Source organism: Macrotis lagotis, chromosome 1, assembly GCF_037893015.1.
Source record: "Macrotis lagotis isolate mMagLag1 chromosome 1, bilby.v1.9.chrom.fasta, whole genome shotgun sequence".
Classification (NCBI taxonomy): Eukaryota; Metazoa; Chordata; class Mammalia; order Peramelemorphia; family Peramelidae; genus Macrotis; species Macrotis lagotis.
The window spans coordinates 521,606,082-521,626,688 of NC_133658.1; the positions used below are offsets into that span (position 1 = coordinate 521,606,082).

Consider the following 20,607-nt stretch of genomic DNA (forward strand, 5'->3'; position numbering starts at 1 on the left):
ACTAGATACTATAATATTAAGTCCAGGCTTTTTTTCCCCTTCTTCAATGATTTCAGGAAGTCCAGTAATTCTCAGGATACCCCTCCTTGACATATTCTCGAGGTCAGTGGTTTTGCTGATGAGGTATTTTACGTTTTCTTCTATTTCATTCTGTTTTTTGATTTTGTTTAACAGGCTCTTTCTGTCTCATGGAGTCATTAGTTTCTACAGACTCCATTCTTTTTTTTTTTAGGGAGGAGTTTTCTTCATTAACCTTTTGCAACTCCTTTTCCAATTGGTCAATTCTACTTTTGAAAGAGCTTTCCAATTAACCAATTGAGGTTTTGAGAGAATTATTTTCTTTTTGCTTTGCCCAGTTGAAGATCTGACAGATTTATTCTCATTTTATATTTGTCCAATTGAGGATCTGAGAGATTTAGTCTCATTTTTTATTTGATCAATTGTATTTTCTAAGGATTTATTTTCTTTTTGCAAGTTATTAACTGTCTCTCCCAAATTTTCCAGTTGACTTTTAAACTCCTTCCTTATTTCTTCAAGGAAGTCTTTCTGTGCTGGAGACCAGATCATATTCTCTCAGAGATTCTGGGTCTCTCTGAGTTAGGGTCTTTTCCTTCTAAGAATTTTTCTATGGATCCACCTTCCTCTGACCTTTCTTCAATTTGCTAAGACCTTTAGTTGGGGAGGGGCTAGTTCACAGGGTTTTGGTCTTAGGATCCCAAGAAGCTTTACTCACTGAGTGCAATTTCTCTGGCTGGCCAGCAGGAGGTGCTGATTGCTTTCCCTGGGGGGTCTGTGACCTTGATTGAGGCCTTTTCCCTTAGCTTGAAGGGAGCAATTGAAGCTATTGAATAATTTTGCCTTCAATCAATGGTGTTCTTTACCCTGTGGTGAGGTCATTCCTCTCCCTATTGTCAGCTGGGCTGGTTCTTGTGCTCACACACCTGTGCCTGAGGCAGAAGTAGTCTGTGATTGTGTTTGTTCTGGGAAAAGGCCTCAGCCCCAATGGAGGCATGAACTCAAGAGTTCCTCAGACCTGAGTTGCCCAGGGATGGTATCTGCAGCTCTCCTGCAGGGGAACTCTTCACCCACTCAACCCTGTTGGCAAGCTCCAGATGATCAGCATCAATACCAATGTCTCTTCTCCCTAGTTGACTGAAGCCCCTGCCTTCTAGCCCCACTGCTGTTCCAGCAGGTCCAGCTCTCGGGCCATCAGGCTCCCTGGCTCCAATTCAGCTGCTAATCTGGCTGATGCAGGGCTGATCTGCCCTCTGCACCCGGATTCACCCGCCTGGACTCACTGTTGGCTGCAGAAAAAAAATCCTGAGGTAGATGTTCTTTCTCCTGGCTTTTCTTTCTGGGTTTTTGTGGGTTGGATTTCTGTTAAGAGGTTTATTTCCTATCATAGATGGGGAAAGATCAGGAGACTTTAGAACTTTAACTGTCTTGGCTGGAAGTCATTTGTATTTTTTTTTGAGGAATTATTTTCTTTAGTCAGTTTTTGTCCTTTTTCCAAGTTGTTTCATACTTTCATTCCCCCCCCCCCCCCAATTGCTCATCTACCTATCTTATTTTATTTTTAAAATTCTGGTGTGAAGTGGCCTAATCACACTTATTATGCCTTGGATTCCAGAGGTGGCAACTTACTTGATGTGCTAGAGGTATAGAATTCACAGTTTGCCTGCTGTGTCATTGGCCTGCATAGTCTGAACTTTGGGGTCTAGGTTTCTGATTTGTGCTAAGAGCATCCTTCTCTTACCTGAATATACCATGTGTTTGGGGCCCTGCTTTCCTTTTACTCCATGAGACAGACTCCTCCCTAAGTCATTCGAAGTTCTCTTAGACTAGAAAATAGTTTTGCTCTATATCCTTGTGGATTCTATCATTCAAGTATTCTTTTTGAGGCTTGAATTTATATAATTTCTGAAGAAATCTGGGGAGAGCTCAGACAACTTCCTGGCTTCTCTCTGCTGCTTTGGCCAAGGTTACTATTTTGAGTGTAGATTGAACCCAATGCCATTTAGGTCCTTGAAACCCTATTTTTCTATGATTCTTATTTTTTTTGTCTGTCTCTCTGTCTTATCTGTCTCTCTTCTTTGTCTCTGTTTTTCCTAAAACTTTTATCATATGAATTGTACTTTCCCTCCATTTATTTGGAATTAATTCATTTATATATATATATATATATATATATATATATATATATATATATATATATATATGGAGAGAGAGAGAGAGAGAGAGCGAAAGAGAGAGTGTGTGAGAGAGAGAGAGATACATACACACACACGCAGATATATGTGTTTCCTTTGTCCTTTTCTGCACTAAGGTCAGAGAAACAGTGAGGTCTCTATTGGTCTATCCCTATTATGAAACTAAGAATTGAGCTCTGGACCCTGATCTTTGGTCAGAAGACAGCAATGTAGCATGTTGTGGGGAAGGAAAGAGGTGTGAGATCCCTGTTCTGGGACAGCGGAAGAGAACTGGGGTGGGTCTATGATTTCATTTATAGATTAGAGGGAAAAAGTTATGATTCTGTTATAAGTGAGAAAGTGAAGAATTGGTAAGCCTGCATTCATCTTTTTTGTGTCAAAGGGATAATATTTTGTCTCTGTAATTAGCCCAAGTTCTAGGTCTCTGATTCCAGTTTTTCCTAGGACCACATCTCTTGCTCTGACATGGCTCAAATCTATGACTTTGGAAAAATGGGCCCTGATTTTTTTTTTCATGGGCGATTTCTGAATCACTAATTGGTCTGATTAAAGTAGTTTTGGGGAATTATGTAGGAACTTTTCCTCATGTGCCATCTTGGTCAGTCGTCTTTATGCCTTTAGAGGAAACAAATACAAATTCTCTGAATACATTTACTTCTTTTTATTTTTGAAAATTAATAGGATTTTATAAAAATAATAGTTTGACAAGCTTTGCAAGTTTTTTTATTTTTAAACACTCTTGCTTTGTCCTTCAATGAAACTGATTTCAGTTCATTGTGGGTTTTCTTGAATACTCCTTGAAACTTTTGGCTTTCCCACATCATCAGCTATTTCCTTATCTTAGAGATAATTGATATTGATCTTTAAGAGATGCAACTTTGTTATGTTTTCTTGGAGTAATAACCATTCTTAGAACTGTGCCAAAAAAAAGAGCAAAATACAAAAACATAGAGACATGGAATGTGTCTCAAACATTAAATTCAAGACTCAGTTGTAAGTGAATTAACTAGTTATCAAAAAAGCCCTTTCATCTAATCAGGCTTATACAGTCTGAGTCTGATTCAGCCTGGTTTTGATAGAAACATATACCAATGATTTTTGCTGTGATTAAAACAAAACTATAGCAAAATTATTACCTTATTACCAGAAGTAATTCAAGTACCCCCTCAGGTAAATTGCTGATGAACTCTAATATAATCAAAGTTAATAATTACTCTGTAAACAGAAATAATATTAGCTAATTAGATCCCTTTGGTTTACCTTTCTATTTTATATTGCTATCTTTCTTGTACTTAAATGACCACTTAACAGTCTTAAGTTCAGTAGGATATTTCCTCAACCAGAATTTAAGCCCTCTTCAACAAGTTAAAATTCAATAAATAGGGGCTGCTAGGTGGCGTAGTGGATAAAGCACTGGTCTTGTAGTCAGGAGTACCTGGATTCAAATCGGTCTCAGACACTTAATAATTACCGAGCTGTGTGGCCTTGGGAAAGCCACTTAACCCAATTTGCCTTGCAAAACCTAAAAAAAAAATAAAATTCAATAAATATTTGCTAATTTATATGTTATGGAACATTTTTATCTAATTTAACATAATGGAAAATGAAGTTCAGATTTAAGTGTTCCAAAGGAAGTGATGTTGCTATCATTTCCCCCTCACCCCTCCATAGAGATGAATTCTTAAAAAGTCTAAGTTTGAGAATGGCATTAGAATGTACATGGAAAATTGTATAATGGTCAGTGTGGTTTCAATTTTGTTTTGACAGTATTTAAGAAAGGCTATTTTGACCAAAGTATTTAGAATTGGTAGAAATATATTATTATTTAGCATGAGAAATATAGTTATGATTACTACATCATTTTGAGTTACTTTGTGCAATCTCAGAAAAGGACACTATCTTTTCATTATTAGCATTTTCAATCCCCTTTCATTATCATTCTCTAAGCATTCCATAAAATAACAAGCATCAAAACTCACAGCTGCATAGCATCATTAATATTTAATTGTAACCCTAATACAGCAGGATATCAGCTATATTCATCAAGTTTTCTTCACATGGAATGGGATAATGATCTGTTTTAATGGGATGATTTTTATACACTTCTCTAGGTTCCCGGAGTCATTCACTGCATACTTTCTACCAGGCAGTGATCGACAATTTTTTGTAAAACCTCAGATGGGAGAACTACTTCCACTTCACACTGCTGGAACACTTATCACTGTTGGATTCAAACCAGAGATGTACAGCAGAAGGCACCAGGCAACACTAGTGATACAGGTGAGTTCTTGGAAAACCAAATAGTCAAGAATTGTTATGTGTTTATGGGAAACCTAATAATACTTTCAAATAACTTAAATGTGCATTTCTATATCTTCCAGGTGATCATGCTAGTAAAATTAACGAAGTATATTTCAAAGGATTCACTTAACAAATTTTGCATAAATATTGGCATAATATTTCAGTTATCAATCCTGAAAATATTTAATTATAAAGAATAAAAAGAAATCTAACACTGGTTTAAAATGAGCTTGAGAGAAGTTGGAGTCAAGATGTTAAAGAGAAGGGAGGCACTTGCCTGAATTCTCCTCCAAATCCCTCCAAAGATTTTTAAACAAAGTCCTAAAACAAATTCTGAGGTGGCAGAACCCACAAAAGATTTCCCCCCAAAAGTAATTTAAAAGTTTGGCTTAAAAGTCCATTGCAGTTCAGTGAGAGTGGGGCACATTTTAGCTCATATCACACCAGATTGGACCAGGTCTCTATAAACCAACAGCAGACGGGTAGACTAAATGAATCCATAGCTGTGTATGGAGTCTCTTTGGCAGCTCTGGGGTCAGATCTCTATTACTTTACCCATACTCAGAGCCCATTCATAGTCCTGAGTGGCAGTCCCAAGGCAAGATGAAGCACTAACACACCAGAGATTGTGACTACAGTGGAACAGGAACCCTCATTACAGTTCCAGGGTTGAAGAGAGTGCCTTTTATCACTCACATACTATAGCACAGAACAAACAGATAGTAAATTCACCCCTCCTTAGACCACCTTGGAAAAATGGAAAACTTACAGGTCCCTAGAAGTATTTTTGAAAACAGTTGTACAAAATCCCTACAGCTTGTAACAGTGTGCCTTCCACCCTGGAAACAGAATCTACTTTGATAAATAATTTTAAAATTTTAAATTAGAATGGGAAGGAAGGCAGCTAGGTGGTGCAGTGGACAGAGCACTGGCCTGGAGTCAGGAGAACCTAAGTTTAAATCTGGCTTCAGACACATAATAACAACTTTGCTGTGTGACCTTGGGCAAGTCACTTAACCCCATTGCCTTAAATAAATAAAATTTTAAAAAATAGATTGGGAAAATAAACACGAGACAGGAAAAAACTTCTGGCAAAGAAAGTTCCTGTAGGGATAAAGAAGATCAAAACACAAAATTCCCATAATGCCTTCTTTAAAAATAGGAATTGATCTCAGTTTAAAGAAGACCTTAAAAAAAGATTTTTAAAGTCAAGTAACATGATGAATTGGGAAGAGAAATAAGAGTGATGTAAGAAAATCATGAAAAAAAGAGTCAACAGCATGATAAAGAAGAGGCACAAATAAAAATTGAAGGCAATTAACACCTTAAAAGAAGACTAGGCCAAATGGTAAAAGAGATACAAAAAGGCAAAGAGAAGAATGCCTTAAAAAAGCAGAATTGTTCAAATGAAAAAAGAAACGCAAAAATTCACCAAAGAAAAGTGAATTAAAAAAATAGAACTGGCTCAATGGTAAGCAACCAGAAACAATTTAAGTATCGAGGAACCACCGTTAGGATAATATAAGATTTTTGCAGCTTCCTCTTAAAAGAATCTGTGGATTTGGAATATGATATTCTAGAGGGCAAAGAGGGTAAGATTACAACCAAAAATCACCTACCAAGCAAAGCTGAATATAATCCTTTACCTCCCGCAATAGCTCTGGTGTGGGTCTGGACATTAACTTATGAGAATCAGGTTCAGTGGACACATACTCACACATACAAGGCTGTGTTGCAAGAATCTACTAAATTTATTTTTTGGAAACTCAGTGTTTTTATAACAAAAACTTATCTCAGGAATGATTGGTTAAAGGACAACCAGTTTTAAAATTTCCTAAGTAAATTTACAATATTTGTTCTTAGAAATATGCATACTTCTCTATCAGAAAAAGCCTTTACAACCACCACCAGAGCCATAGATTATCCCAAGTCAGGGTTCACTGAAGAGTCAACAAATCCATACAATGAGCAATAATACATACATACATACATACATACATATGTGTGTGTGTGTGTGTGTGTGTGTGTGTGTGTGTCTGTCTGTCTGTCTGATGGAAAAGGTCACCAAGAATATGTGAAAATCACTCCCAGGAGCTGGCCCTCTACAGATTCTCCCTTCTTAGGCATGCTGAAGCCTTAGACAATGTGTTAGGACGTCTATATTTTGTCCCAGTGACAAAAGACATTTAAGATAAATGGGAATAATATACAATATCAATAATAATGCAAAGATACCAGGAAGTATGCTCACTAATAGGCTCATAAAATGAAAAAGGTGAAACCTGTTAACAAAGTTAAACAAATTATCAATACCTGAGTCCATTTCCATTCTAGGTGCCAATGCAATATCATTAACAATTTTATGGAATTGATTCATATCCATAGTTATAGAATCATTATACCATATTCCATTCAAATAACATTTTATATTATCCCATGGGTTACATGAAGCATTATATTTTAAAGGAGTAACACAAAAAGCAGAAAATCTATAATAACATTGCAATTGTAATCTCATTTCGATTGCAACCACTTGATCATGTATATTCTTTACTAAGGTTTGTAATGCACTAATCAAACAATAAAGATCTTCAGTAATTCTCTCCTGAGCCTTCAATACTCTAGTAACATTTTCTGATAATTCTTGAATATATTTAGCTTCCATTTTTCTTTATTCCCTACTTGTACAGAAATAGCCTCCAAAGTGGCTGCTATAATGGCTGCTACGATCTTTAATATTCCAAACACAATACAACTTAACACAGTTCTTTTGCCTAATTCTCTTAATACCTTTTCCAAGAACTCATCAAAAGTAGACATATACCAGCTTTTTACCTTGGTGGGTATTATAGCAAAATTTGGTTGTCTTATCATGAAAACATCATCATCCATCACTTATTTATTTATATATGCTTGAATATTGCACTTGTAAAAGTTAACATTATACCCCTCTTTTCTCTGATAATATTGATATCTTTGAAAGATCCTATCATGAAGGCAATATCTGGTGCTCTGCATGAAGTCACAGACAATTTTTTTTCTGCCTAAGATATTTTGTCCAACATCTTATTCCATTGCATATACATTATCTCATCTATAGCTGCCATAGCCTTCCATATCTCTGAATTAGCTAACCCTATTTATGGAAATATAATTGGTTTAATATAGCATGGAATACCCCATGGAACAACTTATCAGGAGAATTCCACACTTGTAGTAAAATAGGATGATCATAAATTCTTCTATTTGGGGTATGACAGGCAACCCAGGGAGGAAAACATTCACATTTGAAGTCTCAAGCATGTAAATTTAAACAAGGAGGCTCTGTAGGAAATATCTTTATTCCTTCAATACTTTCTACAAATGGAATTCCTGATATTTCTAAGGTCCTAAATGTTCCCATGTTATAAATATTTGGATGAGTTGAATGATTAGTTTTACTTAATTTAACACATGGTATGACAGTACATGTTTTTTTTTTTCCAAGGCAAATGGGGTTAAGTGGCTTGCCTAAGGCCACACAACTAGGTAATTATTAAGTATTTGAAACTGTATTTGAACCCAGGTACTCCTGACACCAGGACTGATGCTTTATCCACTGTGCCACCTAGCTGCCTCAACAGTACATGATTTACAAAAACATACAGGTATCACAGTATTAAAATCAGAAAAATTATGCCTAACTTTTCTTCTCAGCATCTTTTCTTGGATGTTCCAGTAGGAACTTTGCTACATCCCAAATAATCTGCAGCTTCCCCAGCTAATACAGTTTCAGCCATACTCTCTCCCCATTGTAGAGTAGTGACCCATGGAGGGTTTTGAACATAAGTCCAATATTCAATTCCTTTTACAATCCCCAAATTACTCATGAGTCATAAATTGTCCCATAAGTCCATGATATGTTTTCCTCTCATCTTTTCCTTTTTGATTTCTTAAGTGTAAGTTATTCATTTTCTATATTACTTGATTCATCTGGTCCATATGGTCTGATGTTTCTTTTTGGTACCCAGACAGTTTTTTTTCCATCTGTGGACAAAACAGAAGTATACCATTGACCCCAGATTAATAATGGATCCAATCATTTTTGATGCCTTAGGATCCTGCCACGTGACCATGCCCTTTTCTTCATGTTGCATATCCTTAAAAAATATCTTCCTACAAGTGTTAATTGTTTTTCATTCAATGTTAAAAAAAAATTCATGGTATATAAGGCAATATTTATTCTCCTCTTTTCTTTCCCCTCTGTCCCTATATATTCCCCCTTCTTTTGCACTTCCAGAAATCTCTTAAGATCATTGTGTTTTCTTTCTACTAAAGCCTTACCAGTGGGGTTATAGAGAATACCTGTAATATGTTTTATATTGTAATATAGGCAGAATTATTTAAATACCATAGAAGTATATCCAGGGCCATTATCTGTTTTTATGGATTTTGGTATCCCTGCAATAGCAAAGCAATGAAATAAATCATCAATTACACCTTATTTGTGTAGCCTCTGAACTTTGTGCTGTTGCCATTGTATATGAACTAAATACAATATCTACAATAATATAAATGAATTTCATTTTTCCAAAAGATGAATAATGCATCACATCCATCTGCCACAATTAATTAGGAACCTGACCTCTAAGATTCTTATAATAATTTGGAGGGGTAGGTAAATATGTAATACATTGTTGACAGAACATTACTATATTCCTGGCTTGCTCTCTGGTGATTTTAAATTCTTTCCTTAATAAATTTTGTGACATTGCCTAGCTTGCTCTTCTACTAAGCTTATAAGAAATAGAAACATTAATTGATCAGCTCTGTGATTGCCTTCATATATGGACCCAGGCAATCCAGTGTAGGAATGTATGTATTCAAAAAAATTATATCCGTCTCATAACTTCTTGTAACTCTTTAAAGAGTTGATATAATTCTTCTTCAATGCTATGTTTAAAAAAAAGCTATTTCTATGTATCTGACCACATGACAACTATAGTTACTTTCTGTAAAAATGTTAAGGGTTTGTAGCTATTCTATTAATACCATTACTTGGGTATATGATTAATTCTTTTGTTTTGATTAAAAAGGAGTTCGTAAAAAGTTGGGGTTTTTTTGCATTTGTGCTTGGACCTACAGGTCTAGAATCAGGTCCATCACATTGTTTAAAAATTTCAGGAAACCTAAAGTGTCATAACTTCAGATATTTTCCCTCATTACTTCTACAGAACAATCAATCATTAACTCCAGGCTTTGACATTACAGTAAAATAGCTTATATTAATAAAATTAGATCTTATAACTTTTCAACTTCTTGCTCATCAGTAAATGAGCAAGTATGGGTTACATAATTTTCAATTTCCCAAACTTTTTTCAAAGCCTCTTACATTTATTCAATATTATTGGAAATGATTTCAGTTAAGTTATATACTTCCCAAACTCTTATACAACCTTCTCCTAAGTTTAACATTTTTGATTCTTCAAATTTAAACATTAAATTCTTAACCTATATTAAACATAATGTTTCTATGCTGACATCTCATTGTCTTAAAGTTAAACTTATAACTAAATATATACTGCACATAAATTTCTTTCACATGTCTGTTTTATAAGCTTATTTTCCTCTTGTTCAAATACACTCCTATTTTCAGAAAGAAAATAAGATTCTATGAATTTAGTTTTATATAAATATATATAATAATTTCAAAAAATCCAATGCAGTTTCATATATATATAGATATATAGATATATAGATATAATTTCAAAAAGTTCAATGTAAAACTTTTACCAATGCCAGGGTTATAGGATACATTTATAATTTATAATTTCTTCTTCTTAAATAACAGATATTAAATAAGTCACTTTGATCTTACATACAAATGTTCTCCTTAAGCAACACAATCTTTCTGAGCCAAAACACCTTGAGAAATATAACCTTGTTGGCAAGGTATTCTCCAGCTTTCTTATAACAAATCTTTACAAAGGTGATGGATGATACTTCAATTCATTCATTGTTTCTTATTGTAACACAATCTTAAAGTTTCAAAAAACTGTCTGAATCTTTTCTTATACAAAGTTTACTAATTATACATAACACATTTCAATTTAATGTATATTACCTTTACTACCTAAAACTCTGTGATGCATAAAAATTTCTTGAGACCAGATGCTTCTAAAATCCCTTTTTATTACAGTAATAGATTGTCTTTTAAGTTTTCTTAATAATCTTATAAATTCCAAACTCATATTCAAAATTACCTTAAATTATTCTCCTTTTCGAAATATAAAAGTTTGTAAATCTTTCTTATCTGTATCAGTGCTATTCTAACTTCTCAATATTCTAACTTAAAAGAGCTTTCTATCCTAACTGACAAAGTGATGTTCTGGGAATTGGAGATTCCTCACATTTTGAGATATCAAGGTAGTATGCACTAATAATTTACCTTTACTGTTTATCATTCTTTGTTCACCCCCCCCAAATTTTATTTATATATATATATATGTATATACATACATATATATATATATATATATTTATATTTATATATTAGGTTTTTGCAAGGCAAATGGGGTTAAGTGGCTTGCCCAAGGCCACACAGCTAGGTAATTATTAAGTGTCTGAGACTGGATTTGAACCCAGGTTTTCCTGACTCCAGAGTCAGTGCTTTATCCACTTCGCCACCTAGCTGCCATATGTGTATATATATATATATATATATATATATATATATATAAACTTGCTAATTAAGACCAGTTCACAATATAATTTTAGAGACAATTTCCGTTTCTTCTAGGTCCCTTATAAGTATAATTTGCCAAATCAGTAAGTAAAATTCTATTAGTCCATCAGACCAGAAAAAGAGACAATAGAAAATAAGAAAAAAATATAGAACCCCTTCTGCTCCAAAAACAACATTGATTCTCAGGAAAATCTCCTGTTTTGTTGCCAATTATGGGTTTTGGGGGGGGGAGTTCTAATTTTGAAAAGAAAGAGAATGGAAAGAAGATTGGTCAATCAGAATGTAGAGAACAGCAGGCCTGAGAGATGGCTGAGAGCTTCCCTCTGCCTGCATTTTAAAGCAAACACATATAGACACATAATTGGAGTCATAGCATTTAGCTCCAGAGAAGGCCCCCTAAATCTGGGGAAACCTCACTCTGCTCTCACACTAGAGGGTCCCTTTAAACATTACACAAAGACAAAACACAACAGGATACCAGAAAAACAAAGCAAACACTACCAAAGGTGCCAAATCTTCCAAGAAACCAAGAGGAAAAATGCAGAGAACATTCCATTTTTTTCACAATACATTTTTCCATTCAAAGCTTTTGGTGTCTAACACTTCTTCATTTTAACTATAAACTATAATTTTTGAGAAGGCAAACTAACTCAAAAATCCCTCAGCCTAATTGGGATATCCCCTGTCCCCCTTTAGCTTAGAATAAACCAAATAATTTCTTTTTAAAGGAACAGCCCAAAATCTTTCTTAGGAGAGGGGTCTTCTATTTTTAAATCCTCAACCATCCCATTATTTTCTGTGACAATCAAATTATGTACTTTAAAATGAACCTAATTATATTGTCTTTCTGAAATTAAATAGCATTTTTTAACATTTTATTTTATTTTATCAAGTCTTCATGAAACAATTCTCTCTCTTATCTAGTGCTTTTTTTTTAATTCCCCTCTCAGTTAACTTCAAAGACCTAGATAAGCGAGACATGAGCAAACAATCGGTCTGATCTCTCAGACCACTTTGAACTGCCTGTTGCAGCCTATTAAGAAATTGTCCAAAATCTTCATTGGCTCCTTGTTTTAATTTTCTAAATGAAGTATTGCCCTCTTTCTTTTCAGGTAGTTTTAGCCATGCCTGTTCATGTGTCTGTAAACTATACCCAATTTGATTATCTACTCCTACCCATGGACCAGTGTTGGAGAGCATTTCAAATGTTATTCTTAACCCTGATGCTTCATTTATCTTAGCTTGACTAATAAAATTCTCAAATAATTCAGTTTTCTATATAAAGTAATCTCTTTGTGTAGCAGCAGTTTTTGCTATCATAATCCAATCTTCTGAGGTTAAAATCTCTGTCTACCTATTATTTCTATTATATTCAAAACATATGGACTTGTGTTATCATACATGCTTGTTACTGATTGTAATTCTCTAAATGGTTTAAAATCTATATTATTATATTCTTTCAAAACAATCCCTGGAATCCTTGGATCAGGTTTCTCAAGCATGGGAAAAAAGAACAATAACTCCTTCATGTCCCATGGAATCTTCTCTTTTTTAACAACTTCTTTTTGAGTAGCATTTATATGCCCCTTTTCTCTGTTAGTGTTTTCTTCTTTAAACCATAAAGGAGCAAAAGGTGGGTTGTTAGAGTTAGGAGATGGAGCTGGCTTTGGAGCAACCACAGCAGGAAGCCCAGGAGAAGCAGTCCCAGAAGCAGTCTGAGAGGGTGAGGTCCAGTCACCCAGAGACTTTCCAGCACAAGTTCCTAAAGTGGGAGCCTGGAAGAGGATTCTCCTGGGAAAGTATCTTGGCCTCCAAACCCCTCCTTCCACCCCCAGGCACACGTGGTCTAGAGGTGGTATTGGAGGCAAAAGCCACTACTCTTTTTTACTCTTATCTTCCTGCTGAATAGTTTGAACATCTACATCAATTTTTAATATATTCTGACCCAAAAGAACATCTCCCAGTTGAGTCAGGCAGATTTTTAAAATATTCCACAATGAAAAGACTCCTATAGGAAAATGCCTCCTGACTTTCCTATTTAAAATGTTCACTCATCTGTTTCCCCACAGTTTGCCATTTTTTCAATACTTAATACTCCTTCTGGAAACCAAGGACATTTTTGTACACAATCAATAAATTCTTCCAATTGTTTTGTTGTTATTAACTATCTGTTTTAACACTTTCAAAAAATGTCCTCTATCCTTAGAAAGTTCCTGTCCCATTTTAATGCTCTCTGTTTTAGACCTGCTGAAAATATATAAAAAAAATTATTTACCTTAACTGTCTGCTGTCCCTTTACAAGGGCTCTTTTGACCAGCAGGTGTCCAGACTCATCTTTCCTTTCAAGATTGATTGCCTTCCAGGTTCATCCATCTGTCCATCTGTCAGTCCATCTGTCCATCAGTCCCTGTTCAGGCACCAACTACCATCCCATAGCTCTGGTGTGGGTCTGGACATTAACTTACAAGAGTCAGGTCAAGCAGAGACATACACACACACATGCAAGGTTGTGTTGCAAGAATCTACTAAATTTATTTTTGGAAACTCAGACTTTTTATAACAAAAACATCTTAGGGATGACTGTTTAAAGGAGACCCAGTTTCACAATTTCCTGGGTAGATTTACAATATTTGTTCTTAGAAATCTGCATACTTCTCTATCAGAAAAGCCTTTACAACCACCTCTGGAGCCACAGATTATCCCAGATCAGGGTTCACTGGAGAGTCAACAAATCCATACAATAAGCAATAATACATACATATCTCTGATGGAAAAGGTCACTAAGGATATGTGTAAATCACTCCCAGGAGCTGGTCCTCTACAATCCTTCAGAGGAGAAAATGGATATTCAATGAAGAAGATAACATTTAAGCACTCCTAATGAGAAGACCAAACCTAAATATAAAATTTGACTTTCACATACAAAACTCAAGAGAATCATAAAAAAGTAAAGAGAAAAAGAAAACCATAAGTAATTTACTAAATTTAAACTGTTTACATTTCAACATGGGATGATGATACTATTAACATATGAGGACTTTCTCATTAGGGTATTTAGAAAGACTACATAAACACACACATATGTACACACATCTATACAAATTTGTATATGTGTATGTATTATACATATGCACATCTGCAAATGTATATATGTATATGATACAAGTCCATGTATACACACATATACCCCCACTTATGCCACCTGCTTGATACATGCATTCTCAGTTTTTGCTGAGTAAGTGCTTCTTGGTTGTTATCTTAAACATTCCCCAATTGATCAATAAATATGAAGTCAGTTTTCCAAGGAAATAATCAAAGCTATCTATTAGTCATATGAAAAAAGTTTCTAAATCCCTGTTGAATGGAGAAATACAAATTAAAATACTATCTCACATATATTATACTGGCTAATAGAACAGAAAAGGCGAGTGATTGATGTTGGAGGGGATTTGGGAAAATTGAGTCACTAATGCAGTAGTGGATTTGTGAACTGTTTCAAGCATATTGTAGAACAATTTGGAACTACGTCAACTATTTATAGCAACTCTTTTCTGATGGTAAAGATTGGAATTTGAGGGAATATCTATCAATTGGGAAATGACTGAACAATTTCTGGAATATGATTATAATTTAATATTACTGTGATATTTAAAAAATGATGGGCTCATTACTCTCAGAAAAACCTGGACTTGACATGAACTAAAGAAAGATGAAATAGGTAGAACCAAGAGAACATTGTTCATAGTTAGCAATATTATGAGATGGTCAACTGTGAATGATTTAGATATTCTCAGAAATACAGTGATTTAAGACAACTTTGAAGTATTTCTCATGAAAAATTCTATCTATCCTCAGAGAAAGAATGCATGAAGTTTGGAATGTAGTTTCAAAAATTAAAACATAATAATAAATGTTTGGTTCCTTGGAAATGTCTATATGATACAATACTACTAAACTTACAAGAAATGATAACCTGATTGATTTTAGAAAAACATGGAAAAACTTGCATGAAATATTTAAGGGTGAAATTAGAAAAACCAAGAGAATGTTGTATGCAGTAATATTTTTCAAAGAATCACTGAAAGAATAAATTAGTCTGAGTATTAGAAGAACTCAAATCAACTACAAAGGACCAAGGAAGAAAAATGATATCCACCTACAGATAATTAACTGATTGTTTTTTTTCCTCCTTACCTGCTTCTCTGTTTTTTGAATTTTTATTTATTTATTCATATTTTTGTACAAATGATGTTTTTATGCATTACTAAAATATTCTTGTTTAAGAGTAAACATAATACCCCTCCCCACCAAAAAATATAGACCTGCATGAGCAATAAAGTAAAAGAAAGAGAAAAAATGAAAAAGAAAAATAATAATAATAACAATTATAACAACAATAATAAATGTGCTTCAGTCTGTGTTCCAACTCTGTCTTGGGTGGATCACAGTCATTTTGATAAGTCCATTACAAAAGCTACTTCCATGTTTTTCCACCTTGCCATTGCTGATCACAACTTCCTCCATTCATACTTCCCCACTACCATATACTATATTTTCTCTCTCTTTTCACTCTGTCCTTCTTCTTAAATGTGCTGCATGGTAACTGAGTGGCACAGCAGACAGATCTCCAGCCCTGGGGCCCAGAGGCCCATAGCCCACATATCTCCCCTTAGGCCCAGCATCCACCTGGCCCTATGGTCCCCAGACAGGCCATCCAATCCCAGTCCATTGCAAAAAGTAAGAAATAAAATGTGCTATGTCTGTCCACTCTCCCCCCACGGTCCACCCTCTCCTCTATCACTCACATCTCCCCTTCCCCCTGAACCCCTTCGCTCCTTCTTACTCTAGATATCTATACCCCATTGAGTATATATATATATATATATATATATATATATATATATATATGCTGTTTCCTCTCCTAGCCATCTCTGATTAGAGCAAAGGTTCCCTCATTCTCTCTTGCCTTCCCCCCACCCATATCATTGCAATAGCTCATTGTAATAAAATCTTATTATATGAAATATCTTAGCCTATTCCACCTCTCCTTTCTATACTCCCATTACATTTCCCTTTGAGCCATTGACTCCATTTTTATACCATATTTTATCGTCAAATTCAGCTCTCTCCTGTGCTTCATCTTTTAAAGCTCCTTCTACCTGCTCTATTAAATGAGAAGGTTCACATGAGTATTATCAGTGTCATTTTTCTATGCAAGAATACATGTAGTTCATCATCATCATTAAGTCCCTCATATTTTACCCTTCTCCACTCTCTAGGCTTCACTTGAGTCCTCTATTTGAAGATTAAACTTTCTGTTCAGCTCTGGCCGTTTCAACAGGAACATTTGAAAATCCCCTGGTTCATTGAAAGTCCATCTTTTTCTCTGGAAGAGGACATTCAGTTTTGCTGGGTAGTTGATTCTCAGTTGCATTCCAAGCTCTTTTGCCTTCTGGAATATTATATTCCAAGCCCTAAGAGCTTTTAATGTAGTTGCTGGTAAGTCCTGTGTGATCCTGACTGCAACTCCATGATATTTGAATTGTATCCTTCCTGGCTGCTTGTAATATTTTCTCTTTGACTTGGGAGTTCTGAAACTTGGCTATAATATTCCTGGAGGTTGTTTTTCTGGATCTCTTTCTGGGGAAGATTGATGCATTTTCTCAGTTTCTATTTTGCTCTCTGCTTCTGCGATATCAGGGCAATTTTCCTGTAGGAATTCTTTAAAAATGATGTCAAGGCTCTTTTCCTGATCATGACTTTCAGTTATCCCAATAATTTTTAAATTATCTTTCCTGAATCTGTTTTCCAGATCAGTTGATTTTTCAATGAGATGTTTCACATTTTCTTCTAATTTTGCATTCTTTTGGTTTTGAAATTTTGTGTCTTAATTTCTCGTAAAGTCAGCAGTTCCATTCTTTGTCTGAAGGATTCGTTTTCCTAAGAGAACTTTCTTATTTCTTTTTCCATATGGCCAACTCTGCTTTTTTAAAGAATTCTTCTCCTCAGTAACTTTTTGAATTTTTATTTATTTATTCATATTTTTGTACAAATGATGTTTATAGTCACATATGTTCAGATATAGATAAACACATCCATTTGACCTAAGCTGGTTTTTTAAATGGTATTTTCTTCAGCATTTTTTTGGATCTCCTTGACTAAGCTGTTGACTTCTTTTTCATGTTTTTCCTGCATCTCTCTCATTTCTTTCCCCAATTTTTCTTCTACCTCCCTCGCTTGATTTTCAAAATCTTTTTTGAACTCTGTCATGGCCTGAGCCCAATTTCTATTTTTCTTGGAGTCTTTAGATGTAGGACCTTGTACTTCCCCATTTTCAGATTAAGTATTTTGATCCTTCTTGGGATCATAGACAATGTATTCTCAATGCTGTTCCTTTTTTTTCTCTGTTTACTCATTTCCCCAACCTGTGCCTGGTTTTGGGGTTCTTGGCAGAGGTCTGCTGCTGATCTTCCAAGTTTTGCCCAGTGCTCCCTGTGGTGTAGGTCAGGAAAGTGCCCCCACTGCCATGAGCTGTGGCTCCCAGGTGCCCTGGGGCAGCCTCTGGGAGACTGAAGTTTCTTCGCTCTGGTGGTGGGCAGCCCCTCTAACCCCATGGATCCAAGCCTTTCCACTATTTTCCATGTTACCTTGGACTGGATAATTGCCTCACTGGATCCTTCTCTGGGTTCTGTCTCTCAAAAATTTAGTTAGAGTCCTTATTTTATAAGTTTTGAGAGAGAGCAACTAAAAGAATATCTCTTGTCACCAGCTTGACTCTGCCCCCAAAAGTCCCCCTGACTTTATTTTCATCCATATTTCCGAGTTAAAAAATTTCCCTCCATCCTCTCCTCAGCAGGGAACAGTCAGGTTAGCATTTTATATACATATTTTGTTCAACATGTTTACAAATTAGGAGTTTTTGTCAAGATGAATTAGGATTAAGAGAAAAAGACACATTAGAGATAAATTTTATGAAGTGTTCACCCAATTTGGAAGAGCTGTTTTTATTTTTTCCATGTGTTTTATTTTGTTCTCTTTTTCTTCTTCTGGTTGGGGTTGATATTGTCTATAGCCAGTCAAATACAACTGTCCTAGCTCTCTGGACTGCCAAGAGTAGTTGCTTCCATTAAGGTTGTTCATCTCACAATGTTGTTGTTGATATGTACAATGTTCTCTGGGTTCTGCTCCCTTCACTCAGCATCAGATCCCATAACATATTCCATACTTCTCTAGAGTCCAATCATTTATGATTTCTTATAGAACAATAGTATTCCATAGTATTCATGCACCATAACTTGCTTAGCCATTCCCCAATTGATGGGCATCCCCTCAATTTCCAATTCGTTGCCACTACAAAAAGAGCTGCTATGAATATTTTGGAACATGTAGGACTTTCCCCATTTTTTATAATTTCTCCTGGGTATAGAACTAGAATTGGAATTGCTTGGTCAAAGTGAATGAATAGTTTTATTGCTCTTTAGGCATAATTCCACATTGCTTTCCAGAAAGGTTGAATCTGTTCACAACTTTACCAGCAATACATCAATGTCACAATTCTCCCACAACCTCTCCAAAACTGATCATCTTCCTTCTGAGAATGAACTGATTAATAGAATACATAATAGTGTCTATATATAGTACTATAGATACATACATATACATATACATATACATATGATTACTTGTGTCAAATGGTAGTCTTCACTGGGGGGAAGAGAAGGAAGCCATTCAAAACTTAAAATGTAACAAAAGTTAATTTTTAAAAGTTTCAAAAAAAAGAAAAAATGAGCTTGGTATAAACCTAGAGGATATATAATGAGGGAAAAGGATTTTTCAGGCAACTGAGAAATTTTAATATACTATAATATCTTATAGGAAGTTAACCTTATACCTTAATCAGTTTAGGGGACCTCCAGTGAGGAAACTACTACAATAATGATGACAGACAACTTGCTTGCAACTTCCTTGTTATTTATTCTTTTGAAGAGTTGTTGAATCTACAGAACCTTCTGCTTGATCATTTATTTCTGTTTCAGAAGAAGATCTTGAAACTCATCTTCCTGCCTCCAGTATTGGTCTTATAGTCACATATGTTCAGATATAGATAAACACATTTGACATATGACATACACATATGATATGATAGCTTACCTGACCTGGAAAGAGAGTAGCAATTTTTTAACCTTAGAAAAATATTTAGCTTAGGGTCAAAATAAAGGAGTCAGACTTTGGGAAAGAATTAAGAGATATTATTTTTTGTTTGTTTTTTCTTTTGCAAGACAATGGGGTTAAGTGACTTGCCCAAGGACATGCAGCTAGGTAATTATTAAGTGGGTAAGGTGGAATTTGAACTCAAGTCCTCCTGACTCCAGGGCCAGTGCTCTATCCACTGTATCACCTAACTGCCCTGAGTACTTTTAAATGAAGACAATTCAAGAGAATAGTATTGCTTTGTCTACTAAAACAATCACACTATAAATAACATAGATCAGTACATATGAATAATAGAATTTTTGATAAAAAAAATTTTAAAACTTTACCTTTAGTTTGGAAATTTTACCTTTTATTAAAAAAATAATTTCTGACTTTTCCAAAAATATCTTGATTAATAACATTGTCTGTTTTCAGTATTTAGACCTTAAAGGGTATGAAGACTGATATTTAAATATACATCTCTAAGTTGCAGGGTTTTTATTAGGTTTATAAATCAGAAGCTAATTAGCTAATATTCTGGGTTGAAATGTATGGGATGTCATAAAAATGAAAACAAACAGCGTATGCCCCAAATAGCAAATTTTGGTAGATATAATTATTTCTATTCTTCATTTTTCTGAAAGTCTTAAGTAATAAACCAATTAAAAAATACACAAAACCAAGAGTTCTTAGTTCTTTCCTATTTGTTTCCTTTGGTTTGTTTTCAATATGTTTTTGCTTCTGATCAATTATGGAAGAAAACATGAGTCTTTTGACATTGAAAAGTTTATTCGAGTGTATTTTGATTTGGCAATTGACTTGGTTATTTAAAATTATATTAACCTTACACAATACTAATCAGATCTTAAGAAAATTACTATCACATTTTTACAAGCAAAAAAATAATAGGACATTAGAATTCTGAGGAGTCATAGAGATTTATCAAGTCATCTTCCATGACTACTTCCAACTCAAGGACCTCTTATTGATGTTGACTCAACAACTGCTTGTATAGTTCTAGTGTCTTATATCCATAGAATTATTATTTTGTGAGTTACATTTTACCTTGATCTAAAGCTAGTCTCCTAATTTCATCTGACAATGTGTTTATATCTTTTGGAGCTAATAAAATGACTCTTTCAAATGACAGTAAAATGAATCACCAAAAAGGTAAATATT

At 34.7% G+C, this 20,607-nt stretch overlaps 1 protein-coding gene across 1 annotated transcript in view; it reads left to right on the forward strand.

The window, feature by feature from the left end:
• CFAP47 (cilia and flagella associated protein 47) overlaps window positions 1-20,607 on the forward strand; it is a 931,170-nt gene that overhangs the window by 872,865 nt on the left and 37,698 nt on the right. Inside the window, exon 58 of the mRNA XM_074210630.1 lies at window positions 4,322-4,490. Within this exon, the coding sequence (XP_074066731.1) occupies window positions 4,322-4,490 (169 nt within the window). The remainder of the gene's footprint in view (window positions 1-4,321; window positions 4,491-20,607) is intronic.